This window comes from Malus sylvestris, chromosome 11, assembly GCF_916048215.2.
Source record: "Malus sylvestris chromosome 11, drMalSylv7.2, whole genome shotgun sequence".
NCBI lineage: Eukaryota > Viridiplantae > Streptophyta > Magnoliopsida > Rosales > Rosaceae > Malus > Malus sylvestris.
This window is the reverse complement of record NC_062270.1, coordinates 1,900,735-1,926,857: the sequence shown is the minus strand read 5'-3', so window position 1 is coordinate 1,926,857 and position 26,123 is coordinate 1,900,735. Positions and strand designations below refer to the sequence as shown.

Below are 26,123 nucleotides of genomic sequence, written 5' to 3'. Positions count from 1 at the left end.
ATCCCATAAGAAACAGCATTTGACAAAACAGAACCTAATAATAACAACAAACACTTGGCTAATTTTCTTGCAATTTCATATCTCGTGGCCTTTGAGATTACAAAAAGCTAAAGTATTTACTTCTTAAATAAGTTTCAAGTAGATGATGCATAATAAAGCAAGACAAAACTCTAGAAGAAGAAGAGGCGGACCGCCTTTATGCATCATTATTACTATCAAAGACACTAACTAGTATGGTAATATACGTATTGCATCCGCAAAATCATTTCCATGGAATCAAAACGGTCAGATGGTATTTTAATATGGGAACGTCATGAAGTACAAAGCAAGCCAGCACCATTATACTTCCTCCTCAAGACTAAGCAAAGTACATAACAGATACAGTTTCTTATACCAACAAAGCAATCTGCACAGGTTATTAGAACAGAAACGATACGTTGGGAAACGGCTACTTAAATATCAATAAAATGTGTATTCTTGACAAATTAAGTTTATCCATTGAATAAGATATCATATGCGACCTTTGTTTCCATGCTTCTTTTCTACTTTGGGAGCTAAGGCCATCTCCAACCGAAGGGTCCAAAGAGTCAGATGGCCGAAAATAGCCCGAAAACCATCTCCAACCGAGGGCTAGGCCAGAGGGCCCTACTGAATCGGAAAGGGTCAAAAGGCTTGAAACACCCCACCCCATTTTTTTAAATATTGTTAGTCTTAATTGGTGAGCCAAGGGGGACCCACCCCTGATTTCTGTCCCCAGCCTCCCATCTCTCTCTTCCTTCTTCTTCGTCTCTCTCCCCCGTAACTCTCCCTCAGCTCTCTCCCTCTCAGCTATCCCGTACCTCTCTCCCTCAACCTCTCGCATCTCTCTCTTCCCCTGGACTCACTAGGACCGAGTCACCATCGAAGAGAGGCTCGCAACGAACCCCGGACCCTACCCTGCGAGTTCGACGACACGGAGTAAGCTCCGGCGAGCACCGCCCCTTTCGAGGCCATTTCCGGCCAAACCACGGCGAGTTGGCCGGCGTGTAAGGTATCAATCTCTTCGTCTCGTCGAGTACTACAACTTTCCTTTTTGTTTCACTTAATTTCGTTGAGTATTGAAGAAGTTATACTCATTTGAATCTTACCCAGTTTCCGGCGAGTCCGACGGCTTTCAAGGCATTTTCCGGCCAAACCACGGCGAGTTAGACGTCGTGTGAGGTACCATTCTCTTCGTCTCTTCAAGGGCTACAACTTTCATTTTTGTCTTGCTTGATTTCGTTGAGTATTGACAAAGTTATGGCCATTTAAAGTTGGGTGGTTTCCCGGCCGAAATTCCGACCTTCTCCTTCGACAAACCCAGGCCATCCGGCCTTTCCCTCTCCCTCGGGCCTTAGGCCCGTGTTGCCTTAGCCCAGTACCCTAACCCATTCAGTTTTTATTTTTAGTTATATGTTTTTAAAACCCAAAGGGCTTGGGCCCTAGTTTTGGTTGGCCTTGGGCCGGTTTTCAACCAAGGGCTTAAAGCCCTGATTTCTGTTAGGAGGCCTTAGGGCCTTGTGTAGTGTGTGTGTGTGTGTGTGTGTGTGTGTTTATAGTATATGTATGTGTTTGGGCTATATGTATGTGTTTGGGCTTAAACCCAAACCCCTTTCCTAACCCTAAACCATTTTAACCCAAAACCTTAGAAATCCAAACCACCAATTTTAACCCTAAACCCTTTTAACCTTAGAACCCTAAATTCAAAACCCAATAAATCCTAATCCTATTTAACCTAAACCCTAATCCGGATTTCAAGCCTAAAACCCGTTAGACCTAATTTGACCGTTGACCTTCGGTTAACATTGACTTTAGAGTTGACTTTTCGGGTTTTCGTCCGGGACCCTTCTTAGGGTAATTCGACGTTCTGAATCCGTTTCCAACGTCCGTTTTCCCAAATTCAATTGCTATTATATAGTTTTATTAATTGGACCCTTTATGTGCTTAGGGGCAATTATTGGTGACGTTAGTTTGCGTGGCTCTTCGGCGGCTAAGTACTGTGAGTGGACCCCTTCAAAAGCATGTTTTAATAGTAGAAATGCATACATGAAATGCATGATTTAATGATTACGTTTTATGAAACGTTTTGAGATAACATGCTTACTGATGCTACCTTAAATTATTACTATTTTTCCTATAACCCGTGTTCTTATAGAATATCTGATGGATGACGATATGATATTTAGAACATGTTTCGAACACCTCTTTATAGTATAGATGATGGATGACTTTATACTATGAAGTTGTTTTTCAATATATGTATGTTCAATGGTTTTGTACTTACCTAGTGGTCCTTTCCGCTACGGGACGTAGGGATAGATTCCGGTCCGTCCCGGGTGACGGTTTGGTGTTGGCATAGGGCCTGGAGTGTGTTTCCTCTGGCTATTTAGCACAGGGACGGGGAGCCGGCATGGGGCCTGAAGTGTATTTTCCTCTGACTGTCTGCTCAGAGACGGGGAGCCGGCATGGGGCCTGCAGGTTATCGGACAATTCACTAGTGATTATTATATATGAGTTATGATTTGAGATACTGCACATCATGCTAGGTTTCGGAAAACCTATGTTCATCATTATATATTTGTTTTCATAAACCTGGGGGTTAGTATATTGATAACTGTTTTATTATATATATATCAACTTGGTCCACTCATGTTTGTTTTGCGCCCCCTTCAGGATTTAGGATCGAGGCGTACAATCCCGACAATCAAGGCACTTCCGCATCGGCATCTTCGAGTCCTCTTGGTGTGGGACTCATTCTTTTATTCATTCCATTTTATATCATTCTTTTAGTGTTCTAGTTAGTTGTATGCTCTGAACACGTTCCTTAAATGCATATTCCTTATTCTTTTACATTTATAAGTTTTATCTATCCTTTATTTTCAGCAATTGCACTCAATAAATGGCTTTCGTCACCCTCGGGTGTCGGCCAGCACGTGACCATCCTGATATCCCGAGGATATCGGGATCGGGGCGTGTCAGATTGGTATCAGAGCGTGGTTTGTTCAGAGCATACTTAGGGTTCTTTTCTATTATCTTAAAGTGTTGGTTTTGACATCATTTGGATGTCACGACTTCCGGATTTTGTGCTAGTCGGTGCAGTTGTGTGAATCTCTCTCTGATTGAATTGTCACCTTCTTGTTGAAATTCAAGAATTCGTGTCGGGATTGTGCCTCATCGGTGACGTGTTTGAATCGTTGGACGACTTTCAGCATCGGATCAATACTCAGCGACGTGTTTTAGAAATCTCAATTTGAGGAATTCTGGTTAAGACCAGCTGTAGATTTGAAATGGCGATGCCACTCTGCAACATGCGTTCCCTAGGAATTGCGGGCGGAGTCGGCTCTACATTGAAATCTTGAGAAACTCCTCAGTAGCAGACGTTATTCTCATCAATTTTCAAATTGAGTTGCAATTCTTGTTGTTGTTGTAGTTGGATTTGGATGATGAATATCCAGTTTTGTTTGGATAAACAGATTCCTTGAATTTCACCTGGGTTGGGTACCTGGTGGCAAACCCTAGTTCCTCGTCCGCGTACTTTTTGGCGAAGGTGAACTTAGTCTATTGCTTGCAGCCTAAATGTTCAGTCTTGTAATTTTCATTGTAATGGCTTGAGACTCTACCATGTTTATCATTGTACGAAGATCGAACTTTACTCTAAACTTCTCTGGACTCATTGAGCTTTGGTTTGCTCAAGAGCATCATTTTAAGGTAGCCAATCGTGTCACTGCATGCATACGCAGGTTGCTTTGTATCTTTCTTCTTCGTCATTCTGCTGATTCAGAGGTTCTATGTTTAATTTCTGAACTTTGAAACAACTCTCACAAAGTATTGTGAATCTCGTAATGTTTTTGACCTCGTCAAATCTTATTATCAGTTCTTAACTATCCTTGAGCTTAGCCCTATTTCCTTTTGGCTAAGAACCAGTTGACCATACTGTGATGATTTGCAAAATAATCAGAAACAATGACTCTATTTCTGCATCTTTATCTTCCTTCGCTTGTTGGTTTCTCAATGTAAAAATTGAATCATGCCGGAACAATATGAGCTTGTTCTTGGCGTGGTTTCTGGTTCAAATCCTGATTTCTTGTAATCTATCTTTTTATGGACTTGTTTTGATCCTCAAATTCTTGAGTATTCTTTTAGCCTTCTCGACATGGTTTCTCGCCTAACCAGTGAGAAATTCACAATCGATCGTTTCGGTGAAAGTGGGCACCCAGTTCGTGTTGATTCGGACATGAATGTTGGGAGCATAATCTTTTCACAAGCTTACCAGACTTACCATAAAGAATTCCATGTGGGTATGAGGTTTAAGCTGTATTTTGGTAAGAGACTGGTGAAGATTTTGGTGCAGAAGGTCAGCATATTGTATCACCATCTTACTAGAATTCATAGGCATCACATTGGTTATTTTCCAACTATATGTGTTCGTCTCGACGCATATTTCCACTGCTTCATTTCTGAACCTTATTATTGTGAGTACGTGGTTGTTAAAACATTTCTAGCAGATCTGTTTGGTGCATTCTGAGATGGCACTACAGGACGATCGAAGCGAGAATTGGATAATCTTTACACTTCTCTCGAAATGTGCGTGTTGTCTTTGGTTGTTAGGATGACCATTTGCGAGTCGTTCTTCTTTCCACCAACTTTGATCTTGTTTGACTTGAAATCTGCAACTAAGCAAAAATGGAGAGGTGGATTGAGCACTACAACAGTTCGTAAGAGATACTGCGTGTTGAGGAAGATGACTTCTCGTTTTCTGCTTGCTTGATTTGAGCTTTTGGGTCTACTACTAACATGGTAGCCACTTCTCTTGAATCCCAAGGTACAATTTTCAAATGGGTTCCTTACTGGTGAAATTCTGAAGTAGTTGGTCACATTTGGAAGAACTGAGGAGGATAGGATGCTTGGTGCTGGATAGAGTGTTACGACGACAGTTTCTGTTTTGTTCGGTTTGGTGTATGGTACTTTTTACGACCTGGTACGATAGTTTTTCATGGAAAACACTGGTTGACTGAAAAGTCTTGCGAACTTGTATTTGGAGGATCGATCCTACGATATGTGAAATTGTACACCATTTGAGAAATTACTACTTGCCTATCGAGACAACAAATGTGAGGTCGATATTGCGGGCTGCAGACTGTGATATCGATAACTTATTTGGTGGGTTCGTTAAGCAAGTGGGCAAGAAGATTCGTCTACAGCAGCTGATGCAGATTCAGAATTTGTATTTCTTGGGACTCGACCTAAAGGCACATCTATTCTCGGAATATATGACATTTCGAATTCTTGGGCGAGACCCACTCTCATTTTTCAGTTTTGATTTTCAGTATAAGTATTTTGAACTCCCTTTACTCTAGTTAATTGTTTTGGCGTTACAAATGTTTTTGGAAAAGTATTTCTGTTTTCATTTTTAAGTTGATTCGAGTTTTTGAACTATATGTTAGTACATATCTATTTTGACGTTATCTGGCCTTAAGCTATTTTGTGTTTTCAACTTTATATTTTATTAAAGTATGTGTTCTATTTTTACACTGATGGAAAAAAAAAAGTTTGAGCCTGGAGGCATGAAAGATGGAATCATTGCAGCCGATCGCGACGGCGTGGCATTTTCTCTTTTGTGAAACCGCTCTTACCTGATCTCTTCGTTACATATATATATATATATTATTCTTCTTCCTATTTTCAAGTATTTTCGGTGTAGTATGTTGTTTTAAATTTCGAGGACGAAATTTTTTTATAAGGGTGGTAGATTGAAACACCCCACCCCATTTTTTTAAATATTGTTAGTCTTAATTGGTGAGCCAAGGGGGACCCACCCCTGATTTCTGTCCCCAGCCTCCCATCTCTCTCTTCCTTCTTCTTCGTCTCTCTCCCCCGTAACTCTCCCTTAGCTCTCTCCCTCTCAGCTATCCCGTACCTCTCTCCCTCAACCTCTCGCATCTCTCTCTTCCCCTGGACTCACTAGGACCGAGTCACCATCGAAGAGAGGCTCGCAACGAACCCCGGACCCTACCCTGCGAGTTCGACGACACGGAGTAAGCTCCGGCGAGCACCGCCCCTTTCGAGGCCATTTCCGGCCAAACCACGGCGAGTTGGCCGGCGTGTAAGGTATCAATCTCTTCGTCTCGTCGAGTACTACAACTTTCCTTTTTGTTTCACTTAATTTCGTTGAGTATTGAAGAAGTTATACTCATTTGAATCTTACCCAGTTTCCGGCGAGTCCGACGGCTTTCAAGGCATTTTCCGGCCAAACCACGGCGAGTTAGACGTCGTGTGAGGTACCATTCTCTTCGTCTCTTCAAGGGCTACAACTTTCATTTTTGTCTTGCTTGATTTCGTTGAGTATTGACAAAGTTATGGCCATTTAAAGTTGGGTGGTTTCCCGGCCGAAATTCCGACCTTCTCCTTCGACAAACCCAGGCCATCCGGCCTTTCCCTCTCCCTCGGGCCTTAGGCCCGTGTTGCCTTAGCCCAGTACCCTAACCCATTCAGTTTTTATTTTTAGTTTATATGTTTTTAAAACCCAAAGGGCTTGGGCCCTAGTTTTGGTTGGCCTTGGGCCGGTTTTCAACCAAGGGCTTAAAGCCCTGATTTCTGTTAGGAGGCCTTAGGGCCTTGTGTAGTGTGTGTGTGTGTGTGTGTGTGTGTGTTTATAGTATATGTATGTGTTTGGGCTATATGTATGTGTTTGGGCTTAAACCCAAACCCCTTTCCTAACCCTAAACCATTTTAACCCAAAACCTTAGAAATCCAAACCACCCATTTTAACCCTAAACCCTTTTAACCTTAGAACCCTAAATTCAAAACCCAATAAATCCTAATCCTATTTAACCTAAACCCTAATCCGGATTTCAAGCCTAAAACCCGTTAGACCTAATTTGACCGTTGACCTCCGGTTAACATTGACTTTAGAGTTGACTTTTCGGGTTTTCGTCCGGGACCCTTCTTAGGGTAATTCGACGTTCTGAATCCGTTTCCAACGTCCGTTTTCCCAAATTCAATTGCTATTATATAGTTTTATTAATTGGACCCTTTATGTGCTTAGGGGCAATTATTGGTGACGTTAGTTTGCGTGGCTCTTCGGCGGCTAAGTACTGTGAGTGGACCCCTTCAAAAGCATGTTTTAATAGTAGAAATGCATACATGAAATGCATGATTTAATGATTACGTTTTATGAAACGTTTTGAGATAACATGCTTACTGAGGCTACCTTAAATTATTACTATTTTTCCTATAACCCGTGTTCTTATAGAATATCTGATGGATGACGATATGATATTTAGAACATGTTTCGAACACCTCTTTATAGTATAGATGATGGATGACTTTATACTATGAAGTTGTTTTTCAATATATGTATGTTCAATGGTTTTGTACTTACCTAGTGGTCCTTTCCGCTACGGGACGTAGGGATAGATTTCGGTCCGTCCCGGGCGACGGTTTGGTGTTGGCATAGGGCCTGGAGTGTGTTTCCTCTGGCTATTTAGCACAGGGACGGGGAGCCGGCATGGGGCCTGAAGTGTATTTTCCTCTGACTGTCTGCTCAGAGACGGGGAGCCGGCATGGGGCCTGCAGGTTATCGGACAATTCACTAGTGATTATTATATATGAGTTATGATTTGAGATACTGCACATCATGCTAGGTTTCGGAAAACCTATGTTCATCATTATATATTTGTTTTCATAAACCTGGGGGTTAGTATATTGATAACTGTTTTATTATATATATATCAACTTGGTCCACTCATGTTTGTTTTGCGCCCCCTTCAGGATTTAGGATCGAGGCGTACAATCCCGACAATCAAGGCACTTCCGCATCGGCATCTTCGAGTCCTCTTGGTGTGGGACTCATTCTTTTATTCATTCCATTTTATATCATTCTTTTAGTGTTCTAGTTAGTTGTATGCTCTGAACACGTTCCTTAAATGCATATTCCTTATTCTTTTACATTTATAAGTTTTATCTATCCTTTATTTTCAGCAATTGCACTCAATAAATGGCTTTCGTCACCCTCGGGTGTCGGCCAGCACGTGACCATCCTGATATCCTGAGGATATCGGGATCGGGGCGTGTCAAGGCTAGAGGGCTGGCCACTTCTAGCTAGCCAGCCAGCCCTAGGCTGGCCAGAAAAATCATCTTTCCTGTCGGTTATAACCGACATGAATGCTTAAGAAAAAAATTCAAATGCAACGGCTAGCTGACGCTAGCCGTTGCATTTGAAATTTTTTTTATAGGTTTTTTAGCAGATGATATAGTCCTAATTTTTTTTATAGGTTTTTTGGGCCTTTGAATTTAAGTTGTTGTAGTTTTTAAATTTATATAATAAATTATGTTTGGCCCTTTGGCCATCGGTTGAAGACGGTTTTTTGTGACAGGGCTAAAATGAGCCCTATGGCCCTCGGTTGGAGACGGAGGCAAATATGGTCATGTACTGTTCATTAAAATATTAATATCTTGGAGGACCAGATGGCTAAAACGAGCCATCTAGCCAACCATCATTGGAGATGGCCTAAGGGGATCTGTATCTAACCTGATTTGGAAATCACCATTGTAACATAAATAAACTGGTTCATGGCGGGTTATGGAAGTTGCCCAACGACATGGCTTTCTCTTTGGCTGTTGCATTTTGAGAATATCCTAAAAAGGAAGGCTAAAAATAATACTAATAGTAGGTAGGCTGTTCTTTGAGGAGCTAACTGATGCTTTGAAGGGTTTTAGGAAAAAATCGCTTAAAGCAAAAGCATAAGAGAAAAATAACAAAAACTGAATGACTTTGCCGCACTCTTCCACACAACAACAACAACTAACCCTTATCCCATTAAGTAGGGTCAGCTGTATGAATCTTAGAATGCTCAATGTTTTGCATCAAGTCTTCCGTTAACACCAAGTATTCCATATATTTTCTTAAAATCTATTGCCAAGTCTTCGTAGGTCTTTCTCTACCCCTTTGGACTCGAGCCTCCATCTCATACTCGCATCTTCGAACCGGAGCATGTGTAGGTCCTCAGTTTACGTGCCCAAACCACCTTAACTGATTTTCTCTCATATTATCTTTAATTGCCGCCACTGCTACTTTACCTCGGATATTTTCGGATACTATTTTTTGCATGTGTTATTTTTTGACCACCCAACATTTTGTGCCCTAAACCATTGTTGACCTTATTGCTATCCTATAAAATTTTTCCTTGAGATTTGGCGGCATACGACCATTGCACGACACACCCGATGCACTCTTCCACTTCATCCGTTCAGCTTGTATTATGTGGTTGAGATCTTCATCCAATTCTTCGTTCTTTTGCAAGATAGATCCGAGATAATGAAAGCACTCACCCTTTGAACTTTCTGATCTCCAATCCTCGCCCCTACTCATTTGAACCCCCATTCCCACGAACTTACACTCCATATACTCTATCTTTGACCTACTTAGGCGAAGACCTATAGATACCAACACATCCCACCAAAGGTTAATCTTCACATTTTCTCCTTCTTGCATTTCATCCATTAGGACTATATCATCTGCTAAAAGCATACACCAAGATATATCATCTTGAATATATCTCGTTAACTCTTCCATTACTAATGCAAAAAGGTAAGAACTTAAAGCTCAGCCTTGGTGCAACTCTATGATTATGGGAAAGCTTTCAATTTTTCATTCATGAGTTCTTATTACTTCCTTATTCCATCATACATATCCTTTATTGCTTAGATGTAAGCCACCAGCACTCTTCCAAAACTCCCAATTACTCTCCCGTCCTCGACTTCTCTCTTGTATGTCCTTTTGCCGGTCGTATTTAAATTTCAGTTTTAGGGTTTAGACAACTATCCCATGCAAAACAAAACCTTAAACATAAAAGGAAATCCAAATAAAAAGAGTACTGTATAAATCCTACTTTGACTAGATAACGCATCAGTCAGGTGGTACGCACGTTTTAGAGATTTTCTTGGCCTAGAAAATTTCAGAAAAGTACGTTTTGGCAGGTCTTAGATGCATACTTTTATGGGAAAGTCTGGAGAGCCTTCAAGTCTTCTTCTTCGACACTATAACTCGGTTCTGACTTCCAATGGAAGTCACTCCGCCAACAGGAAAAATACTCTTCCACTTCAAAGCAGCTGATGGCACGAATTCGTACTTGGGACTCCAAGATGTCTAGATTATGGAGAAACCAGCCTTTTTTCCAAAACACACAAAGAAGTGTATTTTCTGTTTATACCAATTAAATGTGTTGAAGCATGTCCCACATGGCCACATCGGAAACTTGATGAAGTTTAAATCCTCTATATAGAAAATTTGGACTACTAATTGCTTTGAGGCCTTAATTTTGTATAAAACCACACCTATTGAATTGCACATGTGGTTAAGTTAAGGTCAGTATTGATGGTAATTAGTAGTGGGCCACTGGACCGTCTCTAAAAACCTAGTACAAAGGGCAATTTATAGAAGCAGTGTTGAGATAAGGGCAATTCATCTGTTCTTTTTAGGAGGATTTTAATGAAGCAAGGTTTATCTGCTTACGTAGAGTAGAAGCAAACTGGTAGCAACAAAACCAAATCAGAGTGAAGATATAAAAAAACTGTCTGAGGGGGACGATGAACGGAAGGAATTAGGAGTAATATCCAGCTGCAATTTCGTGTAATGAGACTGCAGCGGTTTTCATTTTGAATTTGAGAGTCTGCTACTCTTTCCAATGTGAATGAAGTTTGTAGCGTGGATGAAAACTATACTGAACAAGTATTTGCCGATAAAAAGGAACCTAATTCGCCGCCACCCTCTCTACAAAGAACACGGAGTAGTGAGGGCAGCGATAATTCCAATGCGTACAAGATAAACCACAAACTTCATCAGCAGCAATAGATTAAGCAAACGAAAATGTTTTCGTAACAAATCATCACATTACAAGATAAACCACAAACTAGGGAGTAGCAAGGGCGGTGATTATTCCAATCCGTACAAGATAAACCACAAACTTCATCAGCAGCAATAGATTAAGCAAACGGAAATGTTTTCGTAACAAATCATCACATTACAAGATAAACCACAAACTAGGGAGTAGCAAGGGCGGTGATTATTCCAATCCGTACAAGATAAACCACAAACTTCATCAGCAGCAATAGATTAAGCAAACGGAAATGTTTTCGTAACAAATCATCACATTACAAAACCACAAATTGTTAAACTAAAAAAAGATTGATAAGCAGGAAACAAGCTAGCTACTACTGTGACAATAAATACAACAGCGGTTCAACCTTATCTGGTATATGGGGATGGACATGGCGGAACAGGCACTTCGGCAACTCCTTCAAGCATCTGCACAACCTTCATCATAGTAGGCCTAAGAGACGGATCTTCTTGAGTACACCAAATCGCAACCATCACGAACTTTTCCAGTGTCGTTCGATCACCCAAGGCCTCGACTTCATGATCTACAACAGCATCTAGTTCTCCTTCAATGTAGCAATCATAAACCCAGTACGTTAAAATTGCTTTCTCTACACAGTTACCTTCATTGTCAACGCTTCTCCTACAACAAATGATCTCCAGCAGCAGAACACCAAAGCTGTATACATCAACTTTGGTGGTGATTGGCAAGCTCCTGAACCACTCAGGTGCAACATAACCTCTTGTTCCTCGGATGGCGGTAAGAGTCTGGCTCTGATTCATCAGCAAAAGTTTTGCCAATCCAAAATCAGATATCAGAGGGGTGTAATAATCATCGAGAAGTATGTTCTGCGGCTTTATGTCACAATGGATAATCTGCGTGCGGCACTCTTCATGCAAGTACAAAAGCCCCTTCGCAACGCCATAAGCGATTTCAATTCGCTGTCTCCAACTCGGTTTGATATCAGAAAAAAGAAAGCTCGCCAATGTGCCATTGCTCAAGAACTCATAAACTAGTAATCTCTGTTGCCCCTCGTCACAATATCCAAAAAGACGAACCAGATTCTTGTGATGCGTCTGACCAATTACATTCACTTCTGTTTTAAACTCCTTCTCGACATCTGCCATAACACTGTTTAGCTTCTTCACCGCCACTTCGACACCAGAACCAATTTGCATCACCCCTTTGAAAACCACTCCGAAAGCACCCCTTCCTAATTCTTCCTTGAATCCATTTGTAGCTTCTTGTAGCTCTTCATAGCTAAAAGAGCGCAAATTCGAGTCCAAAACAATATCGGTACTAGGTCTTGCAGGTTTCTTCCGGAAAATGAAGAAAAAACCGAGACAGAGAGCAGAACTTAAGACAACATTAACAAAGATAGAGGTACTGAATAATACTGATTCCACTGCCATTGCAAAAGCACCAATTTTTCAACTTAGCCTTATTGATTAGTTATAGTTCTTAATAAAGCATTGGTTCCCTCCCTGCTATCTCTTCAAGTAAATGTGCGTGCACAATGGTTTAGACTTGACTAATCTCCATGCCTGTCATTTTCTAAGTTGTTTTCTGGAATTAAAGGCGTCTACCCCATTTTTTGAAGTCCGTGTGACCCATCAGCCACGACGTGACCTCAGACCTCGCTACGGTCACACACAAAAATTTCTCCGGGCCTACACAAAAATTTCTCCGAATCTACTCATATCGTGGTCAAATTACACATTTAATCATTGTTCAAAATACAAGATTGCACTCTGAAAAAAATAATATAATGAATAGTTTTATACATAATGACATTGAGATTTTTTGTGATATAACTTACTGTCTTTCTCAACTCTTTGTAATGTTGCAAGTTGAAGCAATATTGATGTAATTAGTAATGGCCTGCTAACTTGTCTCTCTCCAATTTCTTTTTATCCCATTCTCGTCCCTCGTCCATTTTATGATTCTACTTACTTAAGCACTTATAAACGTCGAAACCAAAAAATGTTCCAAACCAGCAAATGACTTTTTAAATACTTAAGCACTTACCTAAACCCTAAATAGTTAAGAACATTTATCACTACACTCGAGATTCTTGGTTTCAGTATATAATATATAATATATATGAATGTTCCAAACCAAAAAGACTAGTAAATGCGAGCATGACTCACGCATCTGCCGGCCATTCAAGTCCACCAGTCAAAATTCAACAATGGGGCTCACAAAGAAAATTTGAAATGTAAATACAGATTGCGGACGGATACAGGTGGTGTCAAATCTGAAAACAGACCTCCATGACCAAACAAAGACGACTAAGTCTTCAAGTGATAAGAGACGACAAAGTCTCCATTTATGTATTCACAAAAAACTATGTACTAACTGAAGTTTTTAATGTATGATATACATCGTTGGGGTAAAACACCCGAGGCCGAGTTGAGATAATCACAGGGTTGAGGAATCGAGATCCTCTCCGAATGTCACAATCTGGCGCAAACGGACACAGAGATCCGGACGCACTTATTTTAAATCATATGGCCTCCATTAACCTATCCTATTGGCCCACATCACATAAGGGGTCCAAATCTCACAATCTGGCGCAAACGGACACAGAGATCCGGACGCACTTATTTTAAATCATATGGCCTCCATTAACCTATCCTATTGGCCCACATCACATAAGGGGTCCAAATCTCTCTCTCCTCTCTCTTGAACGGTTTGAATATCTCGGTTTGTCGATTTTGTACTGCAAGATTCAGATAGGATCTGATTTCGGGTTTGAGGTGTGGTTCGACAACCTTTTGATGCCCGTTGAGGTGTGGTTCATCTCATTAGATTGGGTCAGCCATTTCGTACTAGGTTGGATCCCAGGTCAGGCCAGCCATTTCATTAGCCTACCGCGACCAAATGGACTTATGGGCTCATTAGATGATGAATCTGGACCCTGGTGCGTTGCTGCGGGACTTGAATGCACCAGCCTTAACTACATGAATAAGACACATTTAACCTTAAAAAATTCAATATAATCATAAACGAACAAAAAGGATAGAAAGCATTGTTACCGTAGATCCAGGAAATTATAAAAATTCATCCGGTCAAGAGACATTATAATAGTTGTGAGAAGGTGAGTATGCAACTAAGAATCTAAGATATACTTGATTTGCAATTCCATTATAGTACAAAGATTGATACAAAAATCTGAAATGAACATGAGGTCTACAAAGGTTTTAGAACTTACCAATAAACGACACCAGAAGAAGGCGCAAATATGGCCCCGAAAATCCCAGAAGAAGCAGATGACTCCTTCAACCCGAAAAACTCATAAGTGAAGAAAGAAGACGACGACGACCCAGTTAGAAGACGACGTGCCACTGAATTGCTTCCCACCAATCTGACTCCTCAACTTCAAATACAAAAACATCAAATCAATTTGGTCTAATTGAGTGAAATCCCATTAATCAGTCAAACCCAAGCTGACACATCTTTTTCTCTAACAATAAAACGCAATTGCATTGTCTCTCTTTCTAGAAATTATAAAAAGTTTCAAATTCATGCACAGAGAGAGTACTTAATTTTTTTTTATATAATATGAGACAACTATAAAAAGACATCTAGCATTATATCTTAGGTATGTGTATAATACACAGATTTGTTGTCTGTCTAAGTAAATCTTTTAAGATTGTCAACTGGCTAAAATATATTGGAAAATAATGAAAAGAAAGCACCTTTGGTTGGTTAACTATTATAAACTATGGAAATTAGTACGAAAGTACCAAACTATATCCCAATAAAAACAAAAGGCTTGCTTGACCAAGTTTAATACACCAACATAGATGAATTGATCTATCACTATTGTTTGTCATATATTTGTAGCTTCATCTTCCATCTTTTCTTTACTTTCTCAATTTCTCTCACACTACAACCTCATTCATCATTCAACGAATTCAGATTTCAGATAAAGACAGATGGCGCCTTATTGACTCTAATCCTCACTAACCAACTAAACTTAAATGTCATTGTTTTGCTCAAATTAAATAAATTGTACCCCTCTCTTCCCCCATTTTCCGTGCAATTCACCACCTAGACAATGCAATAAAAAACTGAAAGAAGGGACTTTACACACATATATTATTCCATCTCTCAAATTTACACCAAGGATGCATGCATGAACCTCAATTAATCCCTTACTGCGAGTGAAATTTCCATTTTTAACCACTAAATTAGAATAACCACCGCCGGGTAAGCAAACATGAGCTACTTCAAAAAAAAATTAAAATTAAAGACATAAACTTTACATAGGCAGAACCTGACAACCAGCATATAAATCTAAAACAAAAACCAGGCTCCAACGTATGTATTTCCACAAATGCATGTATAAAGCTGTACATATATACACATGTATAATTGTGTAAGCACAGAGGATTTGGGAAAGTTTTCAATACACCTGTGTATTGCAGCAGCAAGTCGAAATGCTGGCTTTCGTCCGTTTTTTAGACCGGGTTTTGCAACGTTTGCATTCACCTATAGCATTTAAAATTTTCAGTCAGAGAGCAAGAAGAAACGTAATAAAATGCTCAAAAGGGTAAACCCCAGCAAGCATTTGAGTATATTGAATGCCAAATGGCAATTAGGAGTTAAAGGTACCTTAAAAACACGTTTTCGAAACGCAGACAGCATTATGAAATAGTCGGTGCTAAATATTTGATAAAAATGAATAGGCTAAGTATGGGAAAACTTCACTACCATTAATTCAAAACAGTTATTTAAAAGGAAATTCAAAATAAAAAAACAAAAGAACTCGCCTGGCAAATCCTTCTCCAGGATCTTCCACTCTTCCTGAATTCTCTTTGCCACAGACAATCGTCGGAGCTTGGGAACCGAATCCTTTGTTCGGAACTGTCGCCGAAGTGACCAACTATCAGGACCACGTCATCTTCAAGCGGCTGCAGGCGAAGCAAGGTTGAGATAAACAACAAAGAACCACAAAGATTTGATCTTTATTAATTTAGTGAAAAACCTAATTCATATAAAACAATAGTTTCCACTACCATATTCATTTCAACAGCAAGCACAGAAATTGCATATAAAAGAAATTAAAAAAAATTGAAGAAACAGAGGTAAGAACAATACCAAACCAGGCCCACCGGGTCCTGTGCTGCTACTGCGCAGTGTAATCTGCTTCTCTGAGACCATTTGTTCCATAAAATCTGACGCTTTTGAGCTCCAATCTGTGCGAACACTTCTAGAATTTGAAGGCGTGCAGAGAAAAATGGGTTTAGAAAGCAGGGAAGAAAGTGCCAGAAGCTAAAACCCCACTAATCATTTTTTGCTTCAGATTCTCAGATTCGGTCACTTTGTCGTTGTTTCTCCCCTTCTTTTGTCAGCTCTCAACAAAAAATATCTTCTGAGTTCTCTTTCTCTCTCTGCAATTCCCATGCCCAGCTCCCTCTATGTTGGTATTCAAAAAGTTTACTAACTCAATACCAAAATATGTGGGTGATAAGTTTACAAACTCTATCACACCTCTCACTTTGCACTCTTAATAAAAATTGGACAAAGAAATAGAGAAAGGAGGGAAGCTACAAGCTTCGGCAAACAATGCACTTTGATATATTAAAAAGAGTTTGCAAACACACTTCTGAAATGGAATGACAAATCAGAGACAAATTACTAAAGCCTTACGGGAGACTTATTTATACAAGCAGAAAATGAAGGACCACTCAAGTGCTTTTAATAAAATAAACACAACAGCACACACAAACAGATCATATGAACTTTGGACAGTCTAGCACACATATGCAGCCATCTTTCCAGCTTGCAATCAACACAGTTTCGGCTAGCACATCACATGGCAGCACACAACTGTCTTGTAATCAGCTTTCGGTTAATCAGATGGAGGGAGCAATGATGTTTATATTTGCTGGAAACAACCTGGAAAGAAAAGCTAGCATCACATGGACAGACAGTTAGATATCACATGGCTTTTTTATTTGAATTTCCAACATGCCCCCTCAAATTAAAACGCCTTCATGCCTAGCATTTCACGTAGCAGCCGGAATGATTCAACTGGTAGTGGCTTAGTGAAGATGTCTGCCACTTGTTTATTCGTGTGACAATAGACAAGCTCAATTGTCTTTTGCTTCACATGGTCCCTTAGAAAATGGAACCTGGTATCAATGTGCTTGCTCCTTCCATGTTGAACAGGATTCTTTGCAAGCTTGATTGCAGACATGTTATCCACATGAATCACAGTCGATTCTACTTGTGGATGACACACTGACTTCAATAGATTTCTTAACCAAATTGCCTCACACACTGTTGAGGCTACAGCAACATACTCGACTTCACATGATGACAAAGCAACAATTGATTGCTTCTTTGAAGTCCATGAGAAAGCTGTTGATCCTAGAAAAAACACATAGCCAGTTGTGCTTTTCCTTTCATCTTGGTCGCCTCCCCAATCACTATCTGAATAACCAAATAATTTTGCATCTTCACCAAAATTATAAAACAGACCATAGTTTAGAGTACCTCTTATGTACCTCAAAATTCTCTTGGCAGCCAGCCAATGAGACTCCCTTGGTGTTTCCATGTATCGACTCACGAGTCCAACACCATAAACTATATCAGGTCTTGTGATTGTAAGGTACCTTAGACTTCCAACCAAGCTTTTGTACACGGTTGAGTTTACAAACTCACCTTCTCCTTCCTTAGACAGCTTCAATCCAGTTGCAACTGGAGTGTTGACAATATTGCACTTGTCCATATTGAATTTCTCTAATATATCTCTCATGTACTTTTATTGAGAGATGTAGATACCATCACTTTCTTGCTTCACCTCTATGCCAAGAAAGTATGACATTAATCCATTGTCAGTCATCTCGAATTCATTGAACATGGATTGCTTGAACTCACTGAACATTGCTTCATTGTTTCTTGTAAACAACAAGTCATCTACATAGAGACAAATAATTAAGAACTCCCCTTTTGCACCATTCTTCATGTAAACTGAATGCTCGTATGGACATTTCTGAAATCCATTTAGGTGAAGGTAGTTGTCAATCCTTGAGTTCCAAGCTCGTGGTGCTTGCTTGAGGCCATACAAAGCCTTCGTCAAACGATACACCTTATCTTCTTTTCCTTGTACTTGAAAGCCTTCTGGTTGTTCCACATGCACTTCTTCCTCAAGAACTCCATTAAGGAAGGCTGACTTGACATCTAATTGATAAATTTTCCATTTATGCTGAGTGGCAAGAGAGATTAGTAATCTTACCGTGTCAAGTCTTGCAACTGGAGCATAGACTTCATCGTAGTCCACTCCATACTTCTGTTTGTAGCCCTTTGCTACAAGCCTTGATTTGTATCGATCCACACTCCCATCTGCAATGCGTTTGATCTTGTAAACCCACTTAACACCAATAGCCTTTTGATTTGGTGGGAGCTTTGTCAACTCCCAAGTGTCATTCTTCTCGATAGCATGGATTTCTTCCTCCATGGCTATTCTCTAACGATCTTCTTCCACAACTTCATTGAATGAGAGAGGCTCGTGGTCTGCATACAAGTAGAAAAGGTTGGTTTCTTCTTCTTCTTCTTGTCCATATATCTCGGTAAGACTTCTTAGCCTCACTGGAGTTGAGGAGCTGCTTTCTTCACTGGATGTAGGACCACTCCTTGCAGTTATGTGCAATGGAGTTGTTGTGTTTGTTTGAGTAGGTTGTTGCTCAACAGGTGGTACAACTTCTGGTTCTTCAAAATCAGTGGAGACGATCTTCCCTTTACTGACTTCTTTGTTGTTCCTCTTCCATGCCTCTTCTTCACTGAAGATGACATCTCTACTGACCACTAATTTGCCAGTTAGTGGGTTGTAGAGCTTGTATGCCTTGGACTCTTCACTATAGCCCACAAACACACACTTTTCACCTCGATCATCGAGCTTTCTCCGCTTGGCTTTTGGAACCTGAGCATATGCAACACACCCAGAAACTCTTAGGTGTGCAACATTCGGCTTATATCCACTCCAAGCCTCTTGTGGTGTCATCTTTTTAACACTCTTTGTTGGACATCAATTCAACAAATAAATCGAACAAGCTACAGCTTCTACCCATAATTCTTTTGGCAAATTCTTCTCCTTAAGCATGGACCTTGTCATGTCAAGGACGGTTCGATTCTTTCTTTCGGCTATCCCATTTTGCTGTGGTGTATAGGTAGCAATCAATTGATGCCTAATTCCTTGCTCTTTGCAGTATGCTTGGAAAACATTGTAGGTGTACTCTCCACCTCTCTCTGATCTCACAGCCACAAGCTTGTGGTTGCTTTTAGCCTCTGTGAGTGCCTTGAACTCCTTGAAGATTTTTAGGGCAGCCGACTTCTCCTTGAGAAAATAAACCCAAGTCTTCCTACTAAAATCATCAATGAAAGTAATAAAATACCTATTACCTCCATAAGACATAGGATCCAATGGACCACATATATCCGTGTGTACCATCTGTAGTGGTGCCTTTGCTCTCCATGTATCACCAACATGGAATGATAGTCGTGTTTGCTTGCCAAGCCCACAACCTTCACATACTTGGCGTGTGGCTTCAATTTGGGGTAGACCACGAACCATTCCTCCATTTGACAACAACTTTAGGCCATTGAAATGAAGATGGCCATACCGAAGATGCCATTTCCATGACTCATCTTCCATTACACCGATGTTGCAACTCCCAATCTTTGTGTTCAACTTCAACAGGAACATTCGATTTTTTGACATTTGAACACGTGCAATAAGCTTTCTCCTTGCATTCCTGAGAGTGAGAAACATATCCTCCATATGTATAACATACCCTTTCTGGAGCAGTTGACCAATGCTCAGAATGTTGCTCTTCATACCTGGTATGTAGTAGGTATCGGAGATGTATTTTTCTTTACCATCTTTCTGGATGATTTTGATCTTTCCTTTGCCTTCAACTGGCAACTTTGAGGAGTTACCAAGACTCACAGATCCATAAGGCCCATCTTTGAGTTCGGCAAAAAACTCTTTCTTTCCACACATGTGGTTGCTTGCACCACAGTCTAAATACCAAACATCTTGTTGGCTACTGATATCATGGTGTGCTAGTAAGACTGTAAATTCCTCACCAGCATTTCCATTTGATTCTGCCATGTTGACATGCTCACCATTTTTATACGAACATTCATTTGCATAATGTCCATATTGCTTGCAAGTGTGACATTGGATATGCGCCTTTCCTCGGGTAGATCTCCACTCTTGAGATTGACCTCGGTTTTGTTCATAGCCTCGACCTCTTCCTCGGGCTCTTCCTCGGCTACGGTTGGATGAACTCCCATGACGTGAGTTCCACTGCCCACGACCTTTATTTGGTTTGTCAATATTCAACTTTGACTCCAAAGCTTGCTCTAGCGTTGTGGGGCTTGCATTCTTCTGAATACGTTGCTCGTGAACTAGGAGGGATCTTAGTAGCTCCTCTGCACTCATCGCCTCCAAATCCTTGGATTCCTCAATGGCAGTCACCACATGCTCAAACTTAGATGTGAGTGACCGGAGTATCTTCTCCACAACTCGTACTTCATCGAGTCTCTCGCCATTTCTCCTCATCTGATTTACTATCACAATGAGCCTTGAGTGATAGTCAGAGATGCTCTCCCCTTCATTCATGTGAGCAGTTTCAAAATCTGCTCGAAGTGACTGTAACCTCACTTTCTTGACTCGATCTACTCCTTTGTAGATTGTACTGAGTGTGTCCCATACTTGCTTGCTCGTTGTTGCTTTTGCAACCTTCTCGAACGTTGAATCTTCTAATCCTTGATAGAGAAGATACAACGCCTTCTGGTCCTTCTTTCGTAAATCCTTGAGAGTGTTCCTTTGATCTGCAGTATATGTGGCTTCTTGCTCGGTAGTGGGTACAACATACCCACTACTGACAATGTCCCATAGCTCTTGTGATCCAAACAATGCTTTGAATTGGATGCACCATCTTTCATAATTTTCTTTCTTCAATGTGGGAACTTGGAGCTGCACTAAGTTGGATGCCATAACTGCTGCACCTGCCAGAATGGTATTCTGGCTCTGATACCAATTGTTGGTATTCAAAAAGTTTACTAACTCAATACCAAAATATGTGGGTGATAAGTTTACAAACTCTATCACACCTCTCACTTTGCACTCTTAATAAAAATTGGACAAAGAAATAGAGAAAGGAGGGAAGCTACAAGCTTCGGCAAACAATGCACTTTGATATATTTAAAAGAGTTTGCAAACACACTTCTGAAATGGAATGACAAATCAGAGACAAATTACTAAAGCTTTACGGGAGGCTTATTTATACAAGCAGAAAATGAAGGACCACTCAAGTGCTTTTAATAAAATAAACACAATAGCACACACAAACAGATCATATGAACTTTGGACTGTCTAGCACACATATGCAGCTATCTTTCCAGCTTGCAATCAACACAGTTTCGGCTAGCACATCACATGGCAGCACACAACTGTCTTGTAATCAGCTTTCGGTTAATCAGATGGAGGGAGCAATGATGTTTATATTTGCTGGAAAAAACCTGGAAAGAAAAGCTAGCATCACATGGACAGACAGTTAGACATCACATGGCTTTTTTATTTGAATTTCCAACACTCTCATCTGTCTCTGCCATCCCCCACTCCCTCACAATCTCACTGAGTCGAAACCCCTAGCTCCCATCTCTCTCCAATCTGTCAGTCCCTCTGTCCTCCCCCAACGACGCTCTGACCGAAGCAACAGGCACAATCATCTCTCTCCGAGTCAAAATTCGCAGCCCTCCTCTCTCTTCCTCTCACCAAATCCCTATATCTCTCCCTCTCTTCTCTCTCCCGACGGCATGGTCTCACCAAGTCCCACTGCAGCTCAGAATACTTCTTCTCAATCACTCCAAATTGCTAATTGGGTTACACTCCGAAGTCCACATTTTCTACACAATCTAAATCTAACTCTCACTATGCCACAAACACACAATTCGACATCTCACAAACACTGAAATATAACCATTTCACGTAAGCAATGCAAGATCCATAAACCAAGACGAATTACAATAAAACAAAATTGAAAAGAAAGCAAGAATTTACCACCAATGTAAACAAACCTAAGCAACTATGTGTATTAGACATTTAACCAAATCTCACATAACAAAATTAACTCCCTGTTCACTGACTCATAGTCCACTGCACTCAAATTCATTGTCTAAAATATATAGAATGTGGTAACAAAAATGATGCCTTTCGATATAGAGAATGTTCGGCAACCAATGATTTAAGATCCAAAATGTTCCCAACTCCAGCACCTTTAAGTGACCAAAAAACTTTACCAAGTGAGCACTGAAGCAGGCCGCGCTATACATCTACTCATAGTTGACTGAGTTATCACTGTTTCAAATAAAGAAGAAAGGAAGAAGGATATTCAGTTGCAGTCAGCCATTCTCAGAAAGAGTCTTCCACACCATAGAATTTGAGAAATACTAAGCAGAATTAATGTTAGCTAATGCATACACCAGCATCAAATCAAGGCAGAACATCTATTTTATATCGTAAAACAATGTGGAATCCTTAAAACTAAAGTAGATATATCAGAATCTAGCAATAGTATTTTCTGTAACAAATTTTGTGATGATATCCCACTGATAAAGCTTAGTTAATGAAATATGCATTAAAAATGCAAACTTTAAAAACATGTCAAGGACTGTAAATACATTATCATCTGAGTGTAACTAAGAAGCAATCTGCAGAATCAACTTCTACGGAATTTGAACTTATGAAATGTGGAGTGGAGACCTGAATGTAACAAATTGGTGTTAAGTGGATAGTTCCAAACATATAAAATTTTAGACCATCACACCCGAACGCAAACAGAACAATTAAATAAAGAATCGAACGCATACGCAATCTAATTAGACAAATAAGTGAACTTTCCCATGCCAAAATCCGAAAGGCCAACAGAAATCTCTCATTACAGCACAGAGGACAAAACTTATAACTAATCAAAATTAGGTGAACCAATTGAAGAGAACATAACCCTTGTAACCAATCGGGAAAAGATGCTTTTAAATCCCCGAAAAAAAATTAAGAGTTCTTAGAAAACTATCATTTCAATTATTTTACAGTCTTACATTTGGGATTAAACAGAAAATATAACTAAAAATGCCAACTTTCTCTAAAAAAAAAAAAAAACTACAACTATTTTTACAAATTTCCATCACCCAACACTGAAAAATGAGAATCACGAAGCAATGAAGAACGGAACACGCGAGAAACAAAATGTTAAAAACAACACGTACCCATTTCAAAGACCAAAAATCCTGCAAGGACAAAAAAAAAATCCCAGAAATCAGTACATCAGCACTCCCTCCAAAACCCCAACAACAACAACAACAACAAAGCCTTTTCCCACTAAGTGGGGTCGGCTATATGAATCCTAGAACGCCATTGCGCTCGGTTTTGTGTCATGTCCTCCGTTAGATCCAAGTACTCTAAGTCTTTTCTTAGAGTCTCTTCCAAAGTTTTCCTAGGTCTTCCTCTACCCCTTCGGCCCTGAACCTCTGTCCAGTAATGACATCTTCGAACCGGAGCGTCAGTAGGCCTTCTTTGCACATGTCCAAATCACCGGAACCGATTTTCTCTCATCTTTCCTTCAATTTCGGCTACTCCTACTTTACCTCGGATATCCTCATTCCCAATCTTATCCTTTCTCGTGTGCCCACACAACCCACGAAGCATCCTCATCTCCGCCACACCCATTTTTTGTACGTGTTGATGCTTCACCGCCCAACATTCTGTGTCATACAACATCGCTGGCCTTATTGCCGTCCTATAAAATTTTCCCTTGAGCTTCAGTGACCTATGACGGTCACACAACACGCCGGATGCACTCTTACACTTCATCCATCCAGCTTGTATTCTATGGTTGAGATCTCCATCTAATTCTCCGTTCTCTTGCACGATAGATCTTAGGTAGCGAAAACGGTCGCTTTTTGTGATCTTCGCTAGATTGCTCCGGTCATTAGTATGGATAAGTATATAAATGGATAGAGATAGGAAAGCGAACACAAGATGTACGTGGTTCACCCAGATTGGCTACGTCCACGGAATAGAGGAGTTCTCATTAATTGTGAAGGGTTTACACAAGTACATAGGTTCAAGCTCTCCTTTAGTGAGTACAAGTGAATGATTTAGTACAAATGACATTAGGAAATATTGTGGGAGAATGATCTCGTGATCACGAAACTTCTAAGTATCGGAGTGTGGTATCGTCTTGACGTGTCTTATCTATCTCATAGGTAGATGGGGTATCTTCTCTGGAAGTACTCTTCCTCCATCCAGGGGTGGTATCTTTAACTGGTGGAGATGCACAAGGTAATGTATCAATTTCACTTGAAGCTTACTTGTAGTTTCAGGCTTGGTCAAGCGCGATACAAACCATGTAGTAGGAGTCCCCCAAGTCGCCGAGCTAGGGGATCTGCTGAAAGAGGTGACAGACAAGGTAAGCAATCATAGCTCCGGCTGATTGTTCACAGTCTCCCTATCTTGCAGGCAGCATGAAGGATAAAGAGAAGAAAATGAGAAGAGATGATATGGGATACTTTTGCTTTTGAAGAAGTAACTTTCCACAGGCTTATTCTTGAACTGAGCTGGAGGGTTTTCTGGTTTCCTCCAGAGTATAAGGCCGACTGAAGAATTTGAGGGTCAAAACAAGTCCATCAAATCTAGAGTACGTTCGACCCTGCTGATATGGGATACTTTTGCTTTGACAGAGTAATGGATGTATCGGCACGTGTGCTGTTACGCTTGTCTCCACATGCTTCCTTGTATCCTTCTCCCTTGCCCTATCTGTTCCTCAGGCAGATGCGGTATCTTCCCTGGAAGCATAAGATGTTGAAGATGAGTACTCGAGAGCAATGTCAGGTAAGTAATCAGGTAAGGGGTTCCAGGCAGTCAGTTCCTGGCTGGAAGCTTGATTCCAAGTACTAACTGATTGCTCTCTTTCTCCTTGTCTTGCAGGTAAGAACAAGGTCAAAGGAAAAGACAGGGAAAAAGCATGATATGGGATACTCTTGCTTTTAACCCTGATGATATGAGATATTCTTGCTCTAGTATAGCTTGTTTGCAGAGGTATTATCGGGGGGAAAGAAAGCTGAATATTTCGAAAGGCTTCGTTGGGAGTGCCCTCTCAGATATGAGGAAGGGTTGAGCATTTTTGCAGGTCTGCCTGTCCGTTGGGGATGGAGGTCGACATATATAGGAGTATCCTTAACAACAAGTAGTAATGCTATTCTTTTACCCTACTTGGTCATAGCACGGTAGTGGGAGCTGTCAGCTTCACATGTTTTAACGCTGTCAGAGCACTTTGAAAAAGTGGTTTGTGGTATCTGGAAAGCTGATGTTGCGTGTGAAGATTACAGACAGCTTTATCCAAGGAGATCCGGCTCTTGAAGTTGGGAAAGTGTTGCCTCTTCGGTTTTCGAACAAGCAATCCTATCGAGGATCTGACTCTCGAGATTCGGAGAACGATGCCTCTTCGATTTTTGAGAAAGCAATCATGCTGGGGGTCTGGCTCTCGAGATTCGGAGAGCGGTGTCTCTTCGATTTTTGAGAAAGTAATCATGTTAGGAGTCTGGCTCTCGAGATTCGGAGGGCGGTGCCTCTTCGATTTTGGAGCAAGCAATCTTGTTGGGAGTGTTTTCTCGAATGTGAGTAAAGGTTGGGCATGTTTGCTAGTCTACCTTGCCACGAAGCACAGAGGTTGACACACAAGGACTTTCCAATTATCCAGCAATGGTACTGTTCCTTTACCCTCTTCGATTTTTGAGAAAGTAGTCATGTTGGGAGTCTGGCTCTCGAGATTCGGAGGACGGTGCCTCTTCGATTTTGGAGCAAGCAATCTTGTTGGGAGTTTTCTCGAATGTGATTAAAGGTTGGGCATGTTTGCTAGTCTACCTTGCCACGAAACACAGAGGTTGACACACAGGGACTTTCCAATTATCCAGCAGTGGTACTGTTCCTTTACCCTTGTGGGTAATAATATGGTAGCTAGACCTTCAAAATTTATGTGTCTAAACTTTGTTAGTGTTGTTTCTTTGCTATTCTTTACCCTTCTTGGTCAGAGCAATGTAGTGGGAGCTGCAAGCTTCACGTGTTCAACTTTGGCAGAGAACTTTGGCAAAGTTATCTGTGGTACCCATGAGCTACTGTTGCGTGTGGGAAGTGGGTGATTGAACAGTAAG

General features: G+C 40.6%; 2 protein-coding genes and 2 long non-coding RNA genes across 4 annotated transcripts in view; 2 read left to right on the top strand and 2 right to left on the bottom strand.

The window, feature by feature from the left end:
- The window catches only part of LOC126589266 (uncharacterized), a 77,362-nt gene that overhangs the window by 3,441 nt on the left and 47,798 nt on the right, over positions 1–26,123 (top strand). The window lies entirely within an intron of this gene.
- LOC126589252 (G-type lectin S-receptor-like serine/threonine-protein kinase LECRK3) overlaps positions 1–26,123 on the bottom strand; it is a 45,920-nt gene that overhangs the window by 4,701 nt on the left and 15,096 nt on the right. The window lies entirely within an intron of this gene.
- On the top strand, positions 709–7,967 carry LOC126589267 (uncharacterized). Its single transcript, XR_007611784.1, has 7 exons — positions 709–1,030; positions 1,132–1,200; positions 1,967–2,017; positions 2,692–6,126; positions 6,228–6,296; positions 7,064–7,114; positions 7,789–7,967. It is a non-coding gene; the product is annotated as an uncharacterized LOC126589267 (long non-coding RNA).
- On the bottom strand, positions 10,842–12,627 carry LOC126589257 (G-type lectin S-receptor-like serine/threonine-protein kinase RLK1). The gene has a single exon (XM_050254508.1). The coding sequence runs from the start codon at positions 12,305–12,307 to the stop codon at positions 11,264–11,266; it is 1,044 nt and encodes a 347-aa protein (XP_050110465.1). The 5' UTR covers positions 12,308–12,627; the 3' UTR covers positions 10,842–11,263.

Excerpts from the sequence above, each read along its gene's own strand:
- LOC126589257 (XM_050254508.1), bottom strand. The coding sequence starts at position 12,307 with ATGGCAGTGGAATCAGTATTATTCAGTACCTCTATCTTTGTTAATGTT.